This window comes from Electrona antarctica (assembly GCF_951216825.1).
Source record: "Electrona antarctica genome assembly, chromosome: 2".
NCBI classification, from domain to species: domain Eukaryota; kingdom Metazoa; phylum Chordata; class Actinopteri; order Myctophiformes; family Myctophidae; genus Electrona; species Electrona antarctica.
The window spans coordinates 1,342,468-1,362,977 of record NC_136807.1 but is presented as its reverse complement, the minus strand read 5'-3'; the positions used below and the strand labels follow the sequence as shown (position 1 = coordinate 1,362,977).

The following is a 20,510-nucleotide window of genomic DNA, read 5'->3' as shown; positions in this document are numbered from 1 at the left end:
AGTGAAGTGACACCTTACCCAGGTGTCTTTACTTGATGTCAGCAATTTGCACAGGACACCTGGGTAAGGTTCAAATCCGGGGTAGAACAGGAAAGTGTCATAGTGCTTTAAGTTGGGGGGGTTTAGCTATAGACCACCCCAAGGTTATTCCCAGGCCTGACGTCGACAGTTTTCTGAAAAACCTCATGTTTCTATATCAGTGGTGCTCAATATTTCATGTCAAGGACCCCAAAAATGATATGTAATTGGCCACGGACCCCCATCTGAACATATGTTGTTCCAGTGACCTCCAGAAGCAAAGATTTGAGTTAAAAACATTCGCTCTGAAAGTGTATATTCAAAGATTCATTCAAAGACCTACAAGCTCCGAGCTTGTAGATCTGCTATATTTCTATATCTAAAGTATAACATAATGCTTAAAACACCAAAAGGGGTTCCCGCCCAGAATGGGTTAACACAAACAGAGTCGTTTCTGTGCCTTTCAGCAGAAACAACCAGGAAATCTTCATCTTCATTTCACCTGGTAGGACATGTTTGATCTTTGATCATTTCACCTGGTAGGACATGTTTGATCTTTGATCATTTCACCTGGTAGGACATGTTTGATCTTTGATCATTTCACCTGGTAGGACATGTTTGATCTTTGATCATTTCACCTGGTAGGACATGTTTGATCTTTGATCATTTCACCTGGTAGGACATGTTTGATCTTTGATCATTTCACCTGGTAGGACATGTTTGATCTTTGATCATTTCACCTGGTAGGACATGTTTGATCTTTGATCATTTCACCTGGTAGGACATGTTTGATCTTTGATCATTTCACCTGGTAGGACATGTTTGATCTTTGATCATTTCACCTGGTAGGACATGTTTGATCTTTGATCATTTCACCTGGTAGGACATGTTTGATCTTTGATCATTTCACCTGGTAGGACATGTTTGATCTTTGATCAGCATAATATAATAGAATGCTTTCGTTTGGGGCTGGCTGAGAGTCAGTGCGTCACCATTACGACAATGGAGCAGCCAAATCACTATAAAGCTAAGTTAGAATCAGTACAAAATACAAAATGCCTAAACTGGTGGTGAATTTGGCCAGAGTGGTCGTGGCCGTAGTAATCTTTCCCAGCATGCTTTGCGGCTCCCGTCAACACCCCTCCAGAGCTGTTAATCCACCAATATGAACAGACCTCTTCAGTGGTGACCATGGCAACAAGTATAAACAGGAGCCACCTCACCGACCGACTGACAGTCCTTCAGCACATTGTTCAAGAGAGAGAGAGAGAGAGACAGAGAGACACAGAGAGACAGAGAGAGAGAGAGAGAGAGAGAGAGAGAGAGACAGAGATAGAGAGAGACAGAGAGACAGAGAGAGAGACAGAGACAGACAGAGAGACAGAGAGAGAGAGAGACAGAGAGAGAGAGAGAGAGAGAGAGAGACAGAGAGAGAGAGAGAGAGAGAGACAGAGAGACAGAGAGAGAGAGAGACAGAGAGAGAGAGACAGAGAGACAGAGACAGACAGAGAGAGAGAGAGACAGAGAGAGAGAGAGAGATGGGGATATTTCCCCCCCTAGAAAATACAACTTTGTGCAACTATATGACCGACGCTATGACATAACGTACAAAACCATTAGCCACAGAGAAGCAGTCAACACACACACACACACACACACACACACACACACACACACACACACACACACACACACACACACACACACACACACACACACACACACACACACACACACACACACACACACACACACACACACACACACACACACACACACACACACACACACACACACACACACAGCATTGAACAATACGACATTAACCCATTTAGACCTGAGAACGATTCTACAAATGCCTTCTGACAGTTTTCTGAAAAGCCCATGTTTCTGTCAGTGGTTCTCAAACATTTTCATGTCAAGGACCCCAAAAAAAATATGTAATTGGCCGCCGACCCCATCTGAAAATATGTAGTTCCAGGGACCCCCCAGACGCAAAGATTTGAGTTAAAAAGGTTCACTCTGAAAGAATATATTCAAACACATTTTCACGATTTTTCAAAAATATCAGATCTACAAGCTTGTAGATCTGATATTTTTCAACAGCTAAAGTACAACATAATGCTTAAAACACCAAACGGGGTTCCCGCCCAAAATGTGTTAAGAGCTGGCCAGTGATGCAGCGTTGAAGCGTAGAAAACGTTGACAATGCGTCCATTATTCAAGGAAACGGACCACGACGACTCAACGACAGACGTGACACTCATGGCCGTCCATCCATTCATTCATGGCTCTGCAGTCTGTTGAATAAAACACTGACTGAATGAAACAACACACACACAGATGATCAGAATGGCTGGGGCTATATGGGCGCTCCGGTGGAGCAGCGGTCAAGTCCCTGCCCACCACCACAGAGGTCGTGAGGTTCGAATCCACCATGGTGCATCTGGCTTTGTAGAGCAGTGGTTCCTTAAGTGGGGAACCGGGGACCCCCAGGGGTCCTTGAGGGAGCTCCAGGGGGTCCCCAGCTAAATGATAATTTGGAACCAAATGGACCCTTATGGGTCTGTAACTCTGAGAGTGTACAAACGGACATTTGTACACTCTCAGAGTTAACTTAACATTGACTTTACAATATAATTTGGGGGACCCAGAGATAGAAATGCCATTAAATGGGTGTCCGTAGACTAAGGCATGTCAAACTGGGGGTCCTTGAAATGAAATGGGTTGAGAATCACTGCTAAAGCAGTCTTCTCTTATGGGGGTCCCTGGTATATCTTTTCAAATGGGGGTCCGCGGGCTGATAGGTGTCAATTTGGGGGTCCTTGACATGAAAAAGATTGGGAACCTCTGCTGTAAAGCGTCTATCTATGCCAGGGTGTCAGAATGGCTTGGGCTATATAGGCGCTCGGGTGGCGCAGTGGTAAAGTCCCTGCCCACCACCACGGAGGTCGTGGGTTCGAATCCCACCGTGGTGCATCCATCCGGCTTTGTAGAGCGTCTATCTATCTATGCCAGGGTTTGGTTTTTTCAACCTTTTTCATTTCAAGGCCCATTATTATTTATTCACACACATTTGAGCCACACGGAACCACCATTTGCTGATATTTAGCCTCTCAGATACAAAACTAAAAGAATATTCTGTTGTCGTTGGATAAGATCTTGTCTATCATTGCCCGTACTCCTACGGTACGGGCTGGGGTGGCACCTGTCAGTGGGGCGTGTTGGGGGTAGTAGGTCCAAAATGGTCCAAAATGGTCTCAACCTCAGGTCCAATGCTGGGCTATACGGTGGCCAGGAGGACACTGTTGTTCAGTCGTGCAAAAATATGAATATTACGTGAAATGGTCGTTAACTGCCACGTTAGCTACGACGACTACTAATCTTAAGCGTGGCCTTTATGAACTGTAAACACATTCCGCCTAGCTGTGCTGATCAGGAGATTTCACTGCAGCATTCCGCACGCACACACACACACACACACACACACACACACACACACACACACACACACACACACACACACACACACACACACACACACACACACACACACACACACACACACACACACACACACACACACACACACACACACACACACACACACACACACACACACACACACACACACACACACACACACACACGTTCTCAGGCCCTGCTCCGCTCTTATGCAACGATGACCACTCGCATCATCACACTAGTAAACGTTAAGACACTCAGACACTCACAGTCTCAAGCCTCTAACCAACACCAAAGGGTCACCATGCAACTCCTTATTGGGTCCACAGTCTCAAGCCTCTAACCAACACCAAAGGGTCACCATGCAACTCCTTATTGGGTCCAACACAGTCTCAAGCCTCTAACCAACACCAAAGGGTTACCATGCAACTCCTTATTGGGTCCAACACAGTCTCAAGCCTCTAACCAACACCAAAGGGTCACCATGCAACTCCTTATTGGGTCCAACACAGTCTCAAGCCTCTAACCAACACCAAAGGGTCCCCATGCAACTCCTTATTGGGTCCACAGTCTCAAGCCTCTAACCAACACCAAAGGGTCACCATGCAACTCCTTATTGGGTCCACAGTCTCAAGCCTCTAACCAACACCAAAGGGTCTCCATGCAACTCCTTATTGGGTCCAACACAGTCTCAAGCCTCTAACCAACACCAAAGGGTCACCATGCAACTCCTTATTGGGTCCACAGTCTCAAGCCTCTAACCAACACCAAAGGGTCACCATGCAACTCCTTATTGGGTCCAACACAGTCTCAAGCCTCTAACCAACACCAAAGGGTCCCCATGCAACTCCTTATTGGGTCCACAGTCTCAAGCCTCTAACCAACACCAAAGGGTCACCATGCAACTCCTTATTGGGTCCACAGTCTCAAGCCTCTAACCAACACCAAAGGGTCTCCATGCAACTCCTTATTGGGTCCAACACAGTCTCAAGCCTCTAACCAACACCAAAGGGTCACCATGCAACTCCTTATTGGGTCCACAGTCTCAAGCCTCTAACCAACACCAAAGGGTCACCATGCAACTCCTTATTGGGTCCACAGTCTCAAGCCTCTAACCAACACCAAAGGGTCACCATGCAACTCCTTATTGGGTCCACAGTCTCAAGCCTCTAACCAACACCAAAGGGTCACCATGCAACTCCTTATTGGGTCCACAGTCTCAAGCCTCTAACCAACACCAAAGGGTCCCCATGCAACTCCTTATTGGGTCCAACACAGTCTCAAGCCTCTAACCAACACCAAAGGGTCACCATGCAACTCCTTATTGGGTCCAACACAGTCTCAAGCCTCTAACCAACACCAAAGGGTCTCCATGCAACTCCTTATTGGGTCCAACACAGTCTCAAGCCTCTAACCAACACCAAAGGGTCACCATGCAACTCCTTATTGGGTCCAACACAGTCTCAAGCCTCTAACCAACACCAAAGGGTCACCATGCAACTCCTTATTGGGTCCAACACAGTCTCAAGCCTCTAACCAACACCAAAGGGTTACCATGCAACTCCTTATTGGGTCCAACACAGTCTCAAGCCTCTAACCAACACCAAAGGGTCACCATGCAACTCCTTATTGGGTCCACAGTCTCAAGCCTCTAACCAACACCAAAGGGTCACCATGCAACTCCTTATTGGGTCCAACACAGTCTCAAGCCTCTAACCAACACCAAAGGGTCACCATGCAACTCCTTATTGGGTCCAACACAGTCTCAAGCCTCTAACCAACACCAAAAGGTCACCATGCAACTCCTTATTGGGTCCAACACAGTCTCAAGCCTCTAACCAACACCAAAGGGTCACCATGCAACTCCTTATTGGGTCCACAGTCTCAAGCCTCTAACCAACACCAAAGAGTCACCATGCAACTCCTTATTGGGTCCAACACAGTCTCAAGCCTCTAACCAACACCAAAGGGTCACCGTGCAACTCCTTATTGGGTCCAACACAGTCTCAAGCCTCTAACCAACACCAAAGGGTCCCCATGCAACTCCTTATTGGGTCCAACACAGTCTCAAGCCTCTAACCAACACCAAAAGGTCACCATGCAACTCCTTATTGGGTCCAACACAGTCTCAAGCCTCTAACCAACACCAAAGGGTCACCATGCAACTCCTTATTGGGTCCAACACAGTCTCAAGCCTCTAACCAACACCAAAGGGTCACCATGCAACTCCTTATTGGGTCCAACACAGTCTCAAGCCTCTAACCAACACCAAAGGGTCACCATGCAACTCCTTATTGGGTCCAACACAGTCTCAAGCCTCTAACCAACACCAAAGGGTCACCATGCAACTCCTTATTGGGTCCAACACAGTCTCAAGCCTCTAACCAACACCAAAGGGTCACCATGCAACTCCTTATTGGGTCCACAGTCTCAAGCCTCTAACCAACACCAAAGAGTCACCATGCAACTCCTTATTGGGTCCACAGTCTCAAGCCTCTAACCAACACCAAAGGGTCTCCATGCAACTCCTTATTGGGTCCAACACAGTCTCAAGCCTCTAACCAACACCAAAGGGTCACCATGCAACTCCTTGGGTCCAAACGGTTGCAAGGAGTTAAACCGTCTCAACCCTTTGGTGTGGTTAGGGCTTAATGTTAAGCTTGTAGATCTGCTATTTTTAAAAAATCGTGAAAATGTGGCGCAACGCGCAAGTCTTTCCATATATTCTTTCAGAGCGAAAGTTTTTACCTCAAATCTTTGCTTCTGGGGGGGGGGGGGGGGGTCCCTGGAACAACATATTTTCAGATGGGGGTCGGCGGCCAATTTCATATAATTCCTGGGGTTCCTTGACATGAATATGTTTGAGAACCACTGATATAGAAACATAGGGGTTTTTAAGACATTTGTAGAATCAGTTCTCAAGTCTAAATGGGTTAAGAGAGGAAGGTTGTGATGTTATATATATATATTAGTTTATATTGTGTCCCCTGGACGTAACGTTTATAGATTAGCCCCACCCACTCTGTCCTCACCTCAACGTCTACAAGTTGAGCGAGGAATCAAACCCGCAGCCACTTGGTGGATGACAGTTGAACCACCTCCGCAACAGTGTTGTTTTCGTCGACTAAAACCAAGACAAAAAATGTTCGTCAACTACCTTTTTTCACTGACGAAAACTAAATGGAAACTAAATGAAAACGAAGCCATGGTGACTAAAACTAAGACTAAATATACTGACAATTTCATCGACAAATAAAAACTAGGCTAAAATGTTGGTGGACAAGAGATCCAGTATAAGTCATTTTACAATTAGTTGCATGCTGAAAATAGACGATCTACAAGCTCACAATGCGTCGCAACGGCTTGTAGATCGGCTACTTTCAGCAAGTGAAAAAAACAGCCATTACGACGACATCAAGGCCCGCCAAAATAAATTTTGTTCGACTAAATCAACTGTAGATTTAGCCGACTAAAATCTTAAGATATTTAGTCGACTAAAACTAGACTAACACTAAGACATTCCAGGTGACTAAAACTAAATGAAAACTATTCAAGGGACTGACTGAAACTAAAATCTAAATTTGCTGCCAAAAACTAGCCTCACCTGCCCCCTGTCTGGACCTCAATGGGAACAAGCCTGTAGGCTTTTTGTGTTATCCTTTTAGCCTATCCTTTGACTATACTACCTGTTAACACTCTTGTTAATAAAGTATTCAATCAATCAATACCTTGGGGCCTTCCGGCTGTAAATACAGTATGGACCTATAGGGTATGTACATGCATTAAGTGAGTGGCAAATCGAGTGGCAAAGTGAGTTTAACGTCACTGAATGCAATCAGATAGGACTTTTCTGTTTGGATGTCTGGGCTGTCAAGGCCAGAAAGTTGTTTTTTGCCACTCAGTAGGCGTTCCCTCATAACTCCCGGGTATGATGATGAAGTCACGTGCATACCCATTCTTAGCCAAACAGGGGTTAAATGAGGAGGGGGTAGCGTGGTGCCTAATTTTCACCACAGACACCATTGAGAGACAGCCCACTGTCTCTCTCTCGCAATATTATTGAGAGACAGTATTATTGAGAGACAGCCCACTGTCTCTCTCTCGCAATATTATTGAGAGACAGTATTATTGAGAGACAGCCCACTGTCTCTCTCTCGCAATATTATTGAGAGACAGTATTATTGAGAGACAGCCCACTGTCTCTCTCACGCAATATTATTGAGAGACAGTATTATTGAGAGACAGCCCACTGTCTCTCTCTCTCGCAATATTCTCCAAAACAACATCCCCGTCATTCCTTTGGCATGGCATCGCCGAGCGACAGAGAGAGACGATGTGTCAGCAAGACAAGACACTTTCCAAATAAACAAACCACACTCTCCATCATGTTGTTTTTAAAAGCATTTTGGAGTGTTGGCCCCTGGCCTGGCAAACCCAATGTGTTCCCTGCTGTGGAAATATTGGAGCTATTAACTCTGCCGTTGATGCTAAATAAACTGACTGCAGATAGATAGTTCCATCGTCCACAGCCACAAGGCTGCATCCATGTGTACTGCAGGCTGATCTAAGATAGATAGTTCCATCGTCCTCAGCCATAAGGCTGCATCCATGTGTACTGCAGATAGATAGTTCCATCGTCCACAGCCATGAGGCTGCATCCATGTGTACTGCAGATAGATAGTTCCATCGTCCACAGCCATGAGGCTGCATCCATGTGTACTGCAGGCTGATCTAAGGCTGCATCCATGTGTACTGCAGGCTGATCTAAGCTGGGACCAACTGGGCCGCTTTTAAGCAGTTTGGTAAAAGGGGGGTTGGGGGAGACAGAGAGGGCAATTAGGGTCTGGGCGCGGAGGGGGTCTGCTGCTTTCCGGTGTGTGTGTGTGTGTGTGTGTGTGTGTGTGTGTGTGTGTGTGTGTGTGTGTGTGTGTGTTTTCAGTGTACGCATGGTGACGTGTGTTTTGTGTACATCATTGGTCTGCCTTCACATGCAAGATGCCTGCATCGTGCGTGCCTGCCTGCGTGCCTGCGTGTGTGTGCGTGTGTGTGCGCGCGTGTGTGCGTGTGTGTGTCTGTGCGTGTGTGTGCGTGTCTGTGCGTGTGCGTGCATGTGTCTGTGTGTGTCTCCCTGTGCGTGCGTGCGTGTGTCTGTGTGTGTCTCCCTGTGCGTGCATGTGTCTGTGTGTCTGTGCGTGTGTGTGTCTGTGCGTCTCCCTGTGCGTGCGTGCGTGCGTGTGTCTGTGCGTGTGTCTGTGCGTGTGCGTGTGTGTGTCTCCCTGTGCGTGCGTGCGTGCGTGCGTGTGTCTGTGCGTGTGTGTGTGGTGAGGCGGCAGTGAGCCCCCGCATGGGGCTAGTGTCTGGAGCGTGTAATTGAAACACAGTCCCACGCGGTGCTACACAGTGACCCCACTAATCTCCTCCTGACAAAGTGGCTTAGCTTCTATAGGGTCATATGGCACAGCTAGATGAGCTTAAACACAACAGACCACAGCAGGCCCTGCGGTGGCCTTCCCTTCCCGCCTTTCAACAGGTTGCACTGCAGTGTGTCATTAAGCACGAAATGATTTGGGCGTAAAAAGGAATCAATGGAGGATCCACAGCACTGATTGTCCAACTGTCTTGTAATTGAAAAGAACAACGAGCAGTCTGTCACATATTCAAAAGAACAACAGTAGCCGAGAGGGGGAAACAACAGCGATTGACTTCTCTAAAATGCAACAACAATCAAAAAATGACTTTACAATCAGCAACTGCGCAACAACCTGACAATAAGGAAGCGGCGGTAACAGGATTGTAATGTGTGTACACAGCGTGTTAAGTCATGACAGCTCTGCTTTATTTTCTCAAACTGAATGTCACCCACACAGTAAACACACCGTTCCCTCCCATGTGACCGCCCGCCATGCCACGCTTCTTGTCCAAAAGGTGACCCCAAATAGAAGCACAACCTCCTCCTGAGCCACTAATGATGACCAGAGAGGATAGAACACTGTGTGGAAGCTACTGTTTAGTTGTCCAGGCAACAGCCCAGCTTTAATGATCTTAAATCCCTTTATTTTAGATTGTTTTGTAGTAATAGTACAACATAAACATTACAGACTTTAGTTGTTACAGTACAATACTTTAAAACAGTTGTCATGTTGCACACATGCCTAAAATAGCTCTTATTTGCGCCGCCCTTGTTGAAAACAATGTATTTCCAACTCCAGCTTGTCTCAGTTCAGGCTGCATGAACAGCGCTGGAGCGCTCGGTTTCTGCCCCCTCAATATCATAACTCTTCTATTAGATGGCTCTGGACAAAACCTACTCTTTGCTGGAAAAACAATTGCTCTTAGAGCAAACTGGACAGCCTGTGTGAATAGTTATGGTCAACTGATAGCCTGGGCTCTATGCACACAGAATAACTCTTCCTTCTGGGCCTCTTCCCAGGTGTTACCCATGACACTAATTAAGGCTCTGTTCCATTTAGTGTGCAGTGGTGCTCAAACCTTTTAACTTCCAGGACCCCCGTAACTCTGAGAGTGTACAAATGACAGAGTGACACACCCGTATGGCGTACGGGGCCATTTGGAACCCACTCAAGGACACCCTGGTGTAGCAGAGTAGTTTCCAGTGAGCCAACACGCACATTGACGATATTCAGACCACGGCCATCTTGCCAGCAAAGTGCTAACTGATAACTAGCTGCAACTTCCCATAGACAGCCCATTCATTCATTCATTCATCCAAACAGAAAAGTCCTATCTGATTGTATTAAATAACATCAAACTCACCAACATTGTAGCTGTGCAAAAAGCTTGAATTATCCTCTTTCAATCTGCAAGGTGTTTGCACTTGTTATGAGCTACTTCCTGTCAAATTTTGAAAGTAGCTCTCAAGTCAAAAAAGTGTGCCCACTGCCCGGACGGTTAGCTCAACCGTCTGGGCACCCAGGCTGCTGAGCCAGCCTGATGGCGAGCCGCGGGTTCGACTACCGATCCCGACGGCCTTTGCCGCGTGTCTCCCCCCCCCATCTCTCTCCCCATTTCCTGTCAATCTACTTTCAACCTATCAAGGCCCACCCCTGGTCTATAGGCTGTCCAACCCAAGACCCACTCGTTCCTACCTTTCCTCTGCAGGAACAGCCTGAGCAGCGGGCTGGCCACGGAGATGGCCTTGTGGTAGTTGTCATCGTTGTTGATGGGCAGCAGGTCGCCGTGCACGTCGGCGTAGCCCACCAGCAGCTCCACGTTGGGGATGCGGTGCACGTGCTGCAGCAGGCCGTAGAACTCATCGAAGCGGCCGGGCTTCGACCGGTCCAGGGAGAATCGACGGAACTCCGCCCCAAACTGTTGGCGATTTAAAACGAGACTGAGGAACGGTACAACTGACTGACTGATGGTACACACACACACACACACACACACACACACACACACACACACTTTGCCCATCCCTATAGTCGGATGATCTGTTTAGTATGCATGCAAAGGTATAGGCATGTGTAGGCTATATGTGTGCGCACACGCGAGACAGAATAATGCCCGTCAGGATTTAGAAGACATTTTTTAAATTTCGACGTCAGGTCTAAATGGGTTAAAAATGTAGCCTGCATGGCACCTAAATATAAGTATGGACAGGCGATATCGACAAAATAAAATTTCACAATATGGTTTTTGTTTTTGTTTAGTTTTTTACCTAATACCTCGATATCAATAATGTGATGAGAATATTGTATTATGAGGATAAATATAGGCCTACATTTTCTTTAAAAAAAAAAAAAGAAAAAACATTTGAAAACATTGCCAAACTACAAGCTCACTAGCCTGGCTAATAAGCCAGACTAATATCACACTGGCAGGCAGTTTTTTTTGCCAACGGCTGATTCGCGTCGGGCTTATTAATTAGCCAGGCTACAAGCTCACAGCACATTGTGATGCTGCACATTGTGAGCTTGTATTGGGTATTATTAAACAAAAGATGTGATGAAGTGATTAAAGGCAGTGAGACAACACAGCCATAATCACCATATGTAATTGCCTGGGCTTTTAATCAAAGGTGGGAGTATTTGTTCTAATTTATATGCTCCTTTATCTTACAGTATTTGTGTCTTTGTTCATTTTTGAAGTGCGCCGCTGCACTCTGATTTGTTTTTATTCTGTAAAGCACTTTGAATTGCCTCGTGCATGAAAGGTGCCATATAAGGATAGAAATTGATCTATTGAAGATTCTGACGTTCAAATGTACATCTTTTTTGTTTTGATTGTATTGATGTATTGTTGTATTGTGCTTTCTGCTTTGGCAATGTAAACGTATGTTTTCTCATGCCAATAAAGCCCTTTGAATTGAATTGAATTGAATAAGTAAAATTGCCTTGCCTTGCCTAATATCTAGTCTCATTACTCTCATACACAACATACAGAAGATAAGATCTATGAAATTGCCCATCCCAAGTCGGATGATCTGTTTAGTATACATGCAAAGGTATAGGCATGTGTGCGCACACACACACACACACACACACACACACACACACACACACACACACACACACACACACACACACACACACACACACACACACACACACACACACACACACACACACACACACACACACACACACGTCTATATTTATTAATAAATATTAATAACAGATGAGGGGAATGGCATTGACTGTCTCAATAATCACTGCACCTACTCCACCTCCACCTCCGATAGACTAATAGTTAATGTTATTTTGGTGTTTATGGAGACAGTGTTGTGGATACTGTTGCCCAGCATGCTTGACAGGACGAGGGATGATGATCTGTTCATTGCCAAGCTAGCAGTTTATCTAAGTTAAATCATTAGTGGGAGCAGACGCTGTATTTAATACCTCAAAGTAGGCTATTGTTTGACAAATACACGCAATATCTATAGCTATTCTAATTATGTGTGCTGTGCTGCTATTCGAGAGAGACTACATAATTCAAATTTGGGTCAAAAGGCAAGGGATTCAGAAAAGGTTTGAATTACCTGCGGTGTAAAGTACAGTATGCAGGCTAGGCCTACAGCAAAGTAAAATTCAACTATGATGAATTGAACATGGTGGACCCTATTGTGAACAAGTGTAATGCTTTATGGTGTCGTCCACTCACTCACAGTTAACAGTTTTGTATTGAGTTGTGCTTGAAATGTACTGTAATTCTCCAATCTGCTAATAAATTCTTCAATCAATCAATCAAAAAGTAAAGTAATAGAATTTTAGCCAGCAATTTGCTTAATATCAGCAAACATGATGTGTGGCTGTTTCTGGAGAAAAAAATAGGTCAATTTCCTTGAGAAAAAAAAAGCAAACATGGCAAAACAATGCTGAAAATATGTTGTTCCAGGGACCCCCAAGTTGTTCCAGGGACCCCCAAGAAGCAAAGATCTACAAGGGGTTCCCGTCCTGAATGGGTCAATACAGTGTACTGTGGACACAATCTTATCCAACAACATGTTCTGGTGGTTTCAGGAAAGTTGTTCTTTTACTGTTTTATAGATTTTAGAAGCCAGTGGTTCTCAAAGTGTGGTCCTAAAGTGCATTCTCAGTTGTATGTGCCTTTATTTATGTTTAACTTGGCTGTAAATGTTTTCATTGTAACCTTTTTTTCCTAATAAAGAAACTAAATTAAGTATATGTGATACTTTATTATGTTTCTACAAATATGTGGGAGGGATAAAACGAGGCCTGGAGGAGATCAGCTCGTATACCGTCCCGTGTTTGTTGTGTGCGTTTCGGTTAGTCTGTGTCATCAAGATTCAAGCCACAGGCCAAAGAAAAGACGCCATTAATATGACCACGTCACTGTCAGGGCCTATTGTATGGGACACCTGTAGTGTGAACGCAATGGGACACCATGGGACGGCGGAGAGGAAGGTAGTGTGAACGCCATGGGACACCATGGGGCGGCGGAGAGGAAGGAAGGAGGACGACAGGTGCGGCGACGTCGCCATCATAAGAAGAGAGGATAGTTGTGTGTGCCGCAAATACTCACACACACAACTATACTATCCTATAACTTAATGTAAACTTGACAACAGAGATTATAGGACGACTGAAGTCTGAAGTTCAACGTTGTTGTCATGATACATCTATAGTAAAAACAACACGAAACGAAGCTGGGACAGTTTGTGACAGGCGTTGTTGTACTAATAGGCTCAGATCAGACAGTTATTACAGCAGTACAACTCAAGATGTTCAGTCTTAAGACTGTATTATTTTCAAAATGACCAGCTGTCAGCTAGCTATAGCCCAGCGGTAATGATGTTAATAATAATACAGTCATACGCTGTCGCTTATGGGGACACAAAAGAGCAGATCTTGTGTAGATCTGCTCTTTTCTGTCCGCCCCAGACAGACAGACAGACGGACAGGACAGGACAGGTAACGCACCTTGCTCTTCACCTCCACCGCACTCAGACATCGGTTGCTCGGCACTCTGTGGTTCTTGTTCATGTTTCGCTAGCAGGACAAGCACGTACAGCTCCCCCGCACGCGCACACACACACACACTCTCACGCGCACACACACACGTACACATACACACACACACACACACACTGCCCTCCCGGGGCTGGCTGAGATCCCACTCGTATCCTCCGTCGCACTATAGTTGTAATATTATCCCAGATATTGCATGATGATCGGTGGTAATTCCAGTTCCTCCCGTCCCGTCCCGTCCTGTCCGATGCTTGGACGGTCCAGACAGAGCCCTCCTCCTCCTCCTCCTCCTCTCCCTCCTCCTCTGCGACAACACCCGGCCGACCTACTGTGTTGTAAACTTATCTTCCATACTAGCCACTATTAGCCAGCAGCTTCCTCCACTACGCCACCACTACTACTGTCCTGTCCCGGTGCTCTAACACACAGCGACTGATCTCTCTCTCTCTCTCTCTCTCTCTCTCTCTCTCTCTCTCTCTCTCTCTCTCTCACACACACAGCGACTGATCTCTCTCTCTCGCTCTCTCTCTCTCTCTCTTTGAACACAGACATGCGACGCCAACAGGCAGACTTCACAATCACACTCCACCTTTCACAATAAGAGCTCCCTATATGGTCCAAAAATTAAATAATAAATACCAAAACCTTAATAATAAATATGACAATGAAAAAGAAATGCAATTAAATAAATACATGTATTTATTTAATTGTATTATATTGATTTAATAGATTTTTTTGTATTTCATTTGATTGATTGATTGATTGATTGATTGATACTTTTATTAGACAATAAGATGCAAACAGTACAGGGTACAGTCAAACCGTACAGAGGGTACAGTCAAACAGTACAGAGGGTACAGTCAAACAGTACAGAGGGTACAGTCAAACAGTACAGAGGGTACAGTCAAACAGTACAGAGGGTACAGTCAAACAGTACAGAGGGTACAGTCAAACACAAATGGTCCAGAAGGACAGCAGTGAAGAAAGACCTTGCGGTCTTGTTTCCATTCAGGTCCCATACATTCATTCAAAACAACAATGACATGGGAGCGTACCTAGGCTATGTTCCCCAGGTTCTATGTTCCCCAGGTTCTATGTTCCCCACTTACCCCCTCAAAAAAGGTTCTATGTTCCCAGGGTTCTATGTTCCCCACTCAACTAAAAAAGGTTCTAAGTTCCCAGGGTTCTGTGTTCCCCACTCAACTAAAAAAAGGTTCTATGTTCCCAGGGTTCTATGTTCCCCACTCAACTAAAAAAGGTTCTATGTTCCCAGGGTTCTATGTTCCCCAACTAAAAAAGGTTCTACGTTCTCCATTTAGCTATAAGGGTTCTATGTTCCCCATTTTCCTCTAAAAAAAGGTTCTAAGTTTAATAACTAATTTTGAATTTCAAATTATTAATATCATCTCTACACACAATGGAACATAATGGTGAGAAATTACTATCAGAAACCTGCCCTTTGAGCGACCTATAAGGGCACCCCCTGGTGGTCATCTTGTGGTATAGACTAGACTAGAGTAGTGGTTTTCAACACTGAGTCCATTATTGTCTCCACCAGGCCGAAGGCATGTGGAGAGTGTATGTTTCGACATCAGCAATGATATATCTCAATTTTAAATCTGGGTACATGTTGGAATAGAAATATATGGGGGGGGGGGGGGGGGGGGGGGGGTAAAGAGGTTGGGCAATCTCATTCTCTCCCTTTCACCTGATGACAGTGACATGGTGCATTTTCAGACCTTAAAAAAAAAGAGAAAACCAGTGATTTTATTGTTTTGAGGGAAGGGGACCCGGATTCGTTTGTTTTGGGAGGTCTGGAGCTTATTTGTTTGTGACATTGAGATGTTAGAGAACCTCGAGGTGCATGCATAGTAAAATAAGGGCTGAATAAGAGCTCCAGCAAGAGCTCTCTTGTTAACAAAGGAGGAGATTCTGCCCAATAATCTTGTCCTATGATTTACTCTTTTGATAGCCCTTGTTGCCATGCCTTCACCTGACAGTTTATTGTCCAGCATACAGCCCAGATATGTAACAGTTTATTGTCCAGCATACAGCCCAGATATGTAACAGTTTATTGTCCAGCATACAGCCCAGATATGTAACAGTTTATTGTCCAGCATACAGCCCAGATATGTAACAGTTTATTGTCCAGCATACAGCCCAGATATGTAACCTCTTCTTTGCTAGAGATTACCATGTCATCAAGACGTCTCTGACCCTAAAATCATTTACATTAATTGTCCAGGGACGGATTAGCCCACATGAGGGCCCCTGGGCCGGTCATTTTTTGGGGGGGCCCACAGTGCGCATGCATGCGAGATTTATGAGGGGTTTTTTTTCGTGTTTTTATCATATTTTTGACCTAAATTTAACAAAATCAATGGCCAATGAAGGGCCTCAAACCCAGTACAGCACGGTCCAATTTCCCTGAAGGACCCCTGAGAGCCAGGGGCCCTTGGCTCTCAGGGGCCCTTGGCCACGGCCCCACGGGCCCAATGGCTAATTTGGCCCTGACATTGTCCTATACTAAGGGAACGGTTGGACCCAAAAATAATTGATTCCCTTTTACCACAGTGCAATGAGAGTTTGTTGTCGGTAAGCCAAGTTCGGATTGTGGTAAGTTCTGAGCGAGGAGTGCCTCCTCAACCTGTGTTTTGTCTTCTCCGGATATCAGTCGGCAAACAGGAACAGTTTGCAATTACAGGCGGCAATTACTCATGTCGTTAATGTAGGAATAGTAACGGCCCTAGTATGCTTCCTTGGGGAACCCCACAGTTGACTGGGAGGGGAGGGGGGAGTACATGGTTCCTCCCCCCTTCATTGCCGTATTTATTATTAAAGTTTTGGTATTCATTATTGATTTTTTCATGTAATCCATACTCCTTTGCTACTCCTTTAACTTAGCCTACTTTCTTTTTTAATCACGATTTAAAGCACATGATTACCTTCCGGTATCAAGACCGCTCCGCAATCCGTTCGGCCACCGCTGCCAGTATAATGTAACATCAACAGTATGACTGTATAACAGTATAATGTAATATCTGTCAATCTACAAGGACCAAATCCACAACACTTATAGGCCCAGAGCCATAGAGTAAGAACATTAAGAGTAAGATTAGATGGCTCTGTATAGGCCTACCAACAATAAGATGGCTCTGTGTAGGCCTACCAACAATAAGATGGCTCTGTGTAGGCCTACCAACAATAAGATGGCTCTGTGTAGGCCTACCAACAATAAGATGGCTCTGTGTAGGCCTACCAACAATAAGATGGCTCTGTGTAGGCCTACCAACAATAAGATGGCTCTGTATAGGCCTACCAACAATAAGATGGCTCTGTGTAGGCCTACCAACAATAAGATGGCTCTGTGTAGGCCTACCAACAATAAGATGGCTCTGTGTAGGCCTACCAACAATAAGATGGCTCTGTATAGGCCTACCAACAATAAGATGGCTCTGTGTAGGCCTACCAACAATAAGATGGCTCTGTATAGGCCTACCAACAATAAGATGGCTCTGTATAGGCCTACCAACCCAGAGCCATAGAGTAAGAACATTAAGAGTAAGATTAGATGGCTCTGTATTAACCTGACTCCCCCATCTGGCAGAGTCAGGTTAGCTCTGTATAGGCCTACCAACAAAACGAGGAGTAATGTGCTCACGAACACAGAGAGAGAGCTGTGTCCTAAATACGGGTAGGCCAAAAGGCTAAATAAATATGTTGTTTTGTTTTGAACATAACATTTATTTTTTAAATGTTGTAGGCTATTTCATTTCTTTCTTTCTTTCTTTCTTTCTTTCGGCATGTCAAGGGCCCTAAACGATTTTAAATTCATTAAGTAAGGGGAATGATAAGTCAAATATTATCCGGTCTGTTGGTTTGCACAAAAATCGGTCTAGTGTATAGCGTATCCTTGTTGTATAGCGACATCTCCTGGCTAGTAGTAGTAGCCACACCATGTGAGGAACATCAACAACTTGTATGAAAACGGATAGGCTCAAACGTGATGAGTGAGTTTTGGATTTGAAATGTGGAACAAGTCTATTTGAGTCAAATGGATGTAGGCTACCTGTAGCAGGGTTTATTTTTGTTCCTTTTTGTCGCGTGACGAAATTGAAAAATATGGACTGGCTATGGCCTAATATAGCTAAATATAAAACAAACAAAACAGACTTCCGTCACTTCCCAAAACAAACTGGTTAGGCTACTTGGCCTCACTCCCCGAACCCACCTCACCCCTGCCCACTTTAACAGGCTGGAATGGCTTAGGGTCGACGACAGAGTACAGCATCTTGCAATGGGTCTGATCCACAAGATTCGATACACCACCAAGATACCCATGTAGCCTACCGGTCTAAACCTACTTCCTCAATGTCAACGAAGTTCACACCCACACCACCAGAGGGAGTTCAATCAACCCAGATTCAGCACAAACCTTGGCACAAACAAGGAACTAAATACATTTTGCTCCTATGCCACCGCATAAGACATGTGAATCCCATGACTCCTTCAAAACGGCTCTCAAAGCCAAAGGTCACCTACGGACGGCTGCAGTTCCAAACTGGCCCCCGTAAAATCTGAATCCCCCACCCACCCTTTTCCCCTCACTGTCCCCCCCCCCCCCCCCTTTACCTCCTTTATGATGAGTTTTTGGCTATAGCCTCTAGAAGTGCATTGTGCATAGCCTATTTGTACGTCTCTAAATGTTCTCATGTGGTTTAGCTTTTTTTTTTTAAATAAAAATGTTAACTTCCTGTTGATTTGTCCATTTTTATTAGGAAGAAAACCCGGACTGGATCCGTGGATCGGGATCCAGATCTTCAAATAGTAAAATCAACAGTCAGGAAGTTAACATTTTTATAAAACCACATGAGTTTTGGTGATGCTCTTGTCTGAATCAACTTTGTTTGTGTTTGTTTACATACTAAAAGAGTGACTTTGAGAGCTGTTTCAGCGTACGATGTACGTCAATGAGGAGCATGTTTTCAATGATCAATTCACTGGAGCATTTTTTATTTCTTGTCCACATTTGGAGTTACATCATGGCAAGGTAACTACACAACCCAAACCTCAAAATAAGTGGTCTTACCCTTTAATGAAAGGCGCAATCAGGTCCAGTGTTCTGGGCTAGTGTCGTTCACTGATTGGAGACTGGAGATGACATTAGGTTTGTTTGTTATGCTGATTGGCTGAAGAGGTTGTCTCTGTCAACGCTGTAGTCCCGTAACCAGAGTCCAGACTCCACTCGCATGAATGGAAATGCGATTTCAAGGGGAGTGTTTACCAAGGCCACGAAATTCTTAGGTTTTTTGACGTCTGAAAAAGTGGATCAAGCAAATCATGAAATGGACTCATTGGGAGATATAAAGGTCAGAGGTATTTTGACGAATGACTGTGAGCTTTGGTTCCCGAGGGATTCTCACGGCCCTCGACCATATTGCCGTATTTCGTGGGAAAACCACGAAATACACCTGGCCTGGCACAGTCCTGGGTAAGCAACCCGACCTGGCGGAGATGTGCGCTCTGAAGAGTGCACTTTTCTAGATTCTGGTTCTGGCATGTCTGTGTTAGGCTATAGTGGTTCACAAACTTTGTCATGTTGAGGACCCTGAAAGGACCCCGAAAGGACCCCGAAAGGACCCTGAAAGGACCCCCAAATAGATTTGTTTTTGTTGCCGTGGACCCTCCATCTGAAAAGGTTTTTCACCCCCATAAGAAGAGAAGATTTTAGTAGGAACTTTTCTCTCTCCAAAAAAAACAGATGTGCAAGCTCACAGCGCAGCACGGAAGTGTCAAGAAGTGAGCTTGTATATCTGCTATTTTTGAGTAGCCAACATAAATGGATAAAGTGGTTAAAATGATTGTCATGCCGTTTCTAAAAAGAACATCCATGCTGGTTATCGTCCCCATGTCAAAAGTTCAGTAGCTGAACTTTAACACATCGAACTCCTCGATCCGGCTGTTGTGAGCCAATGACAGGTCAGTTGTTGTGTGAGCCAATGACAGGTCAGTTGTTGTGGTGAGCCAATGACTGAGGTCAGTTGTTGTGTGAGCCAATGACAGGTCAGTTGTTGTGTGAGCCAATGACAGGTCAGTTGTTGTGTGAGCCAATGACAGGTCAGTTGTTGTGTGAGCCAATGACAGGTCAGTTGTTGTGGTGAGCCAATGACAGGCCAGTTGTTGTGTGAGCCAATGACAGGTCAGTTGTTGTGTGAGCCAATGACAGGTCAGTTGTTGTGTGAGCCAATGACAGGTCAGTTGTTGTGGTGAGCCAATGACAGGTCAGTTGTTGTGTGAGCCAATGACAGGCCAGTTGTTGTGTGAGCCAATGACAGGTCAGTTGTTGTGTGAGCCAATGACAGGCCAGTTGTTGTGTGAGCCAATGACAGGTCAGTTGTTGTGGTGAGCCAATGACAGGTCAGTTGTTGTGTGAGCCAATGACAGGTCAGTTGTTGTGTGAGCCAATGACAGGTCAGTTGTTGTGTGAGCCAATGACAGGCCAGTTGTTGTGTGAGCCAATGACAGGTCAGTTGTTGTGGTGAGCCAATGACAGGTCAGTTGTTGTGTGAGCCAATGACA

At 45.1% G+C, this 20,510-nt stretch overlaps 1 protein-coding gene across 1 annotated transcript in view; it reads right to left on the bottom strand.

Moving 5' to 3' along the window:
* Positions 1-14,079, bottom strand: part of pard6b (par-6 partitioning defective 6 homolog beta (C. elegans)) — a gene marked incomplete at its 3' end in the record, with an annotated part of 47,754 nt that extends 33,675 nt beyond the window's left edge. Inside the window, exons 1-2 of the mRNA XM_079490799.1 lie at positions 13,884-14,079; positions 10,590-10,812 (exon numbers count right to left, since the gene is read on the bottom strand). Coding sequence (XP_079346925.1) covers positions 10,590-10,812; positions 13,884-13,946 — 286 coding nt within the window. The 5' untranslated portion in view covers positions 13,947-14,079. The remainder of the gene's footprint in view (positions 1-10,589; positions 10,813-13,883) is intronic.
* Positions 14,080-20,510: the final 6,431 nt, after the last annotated feature.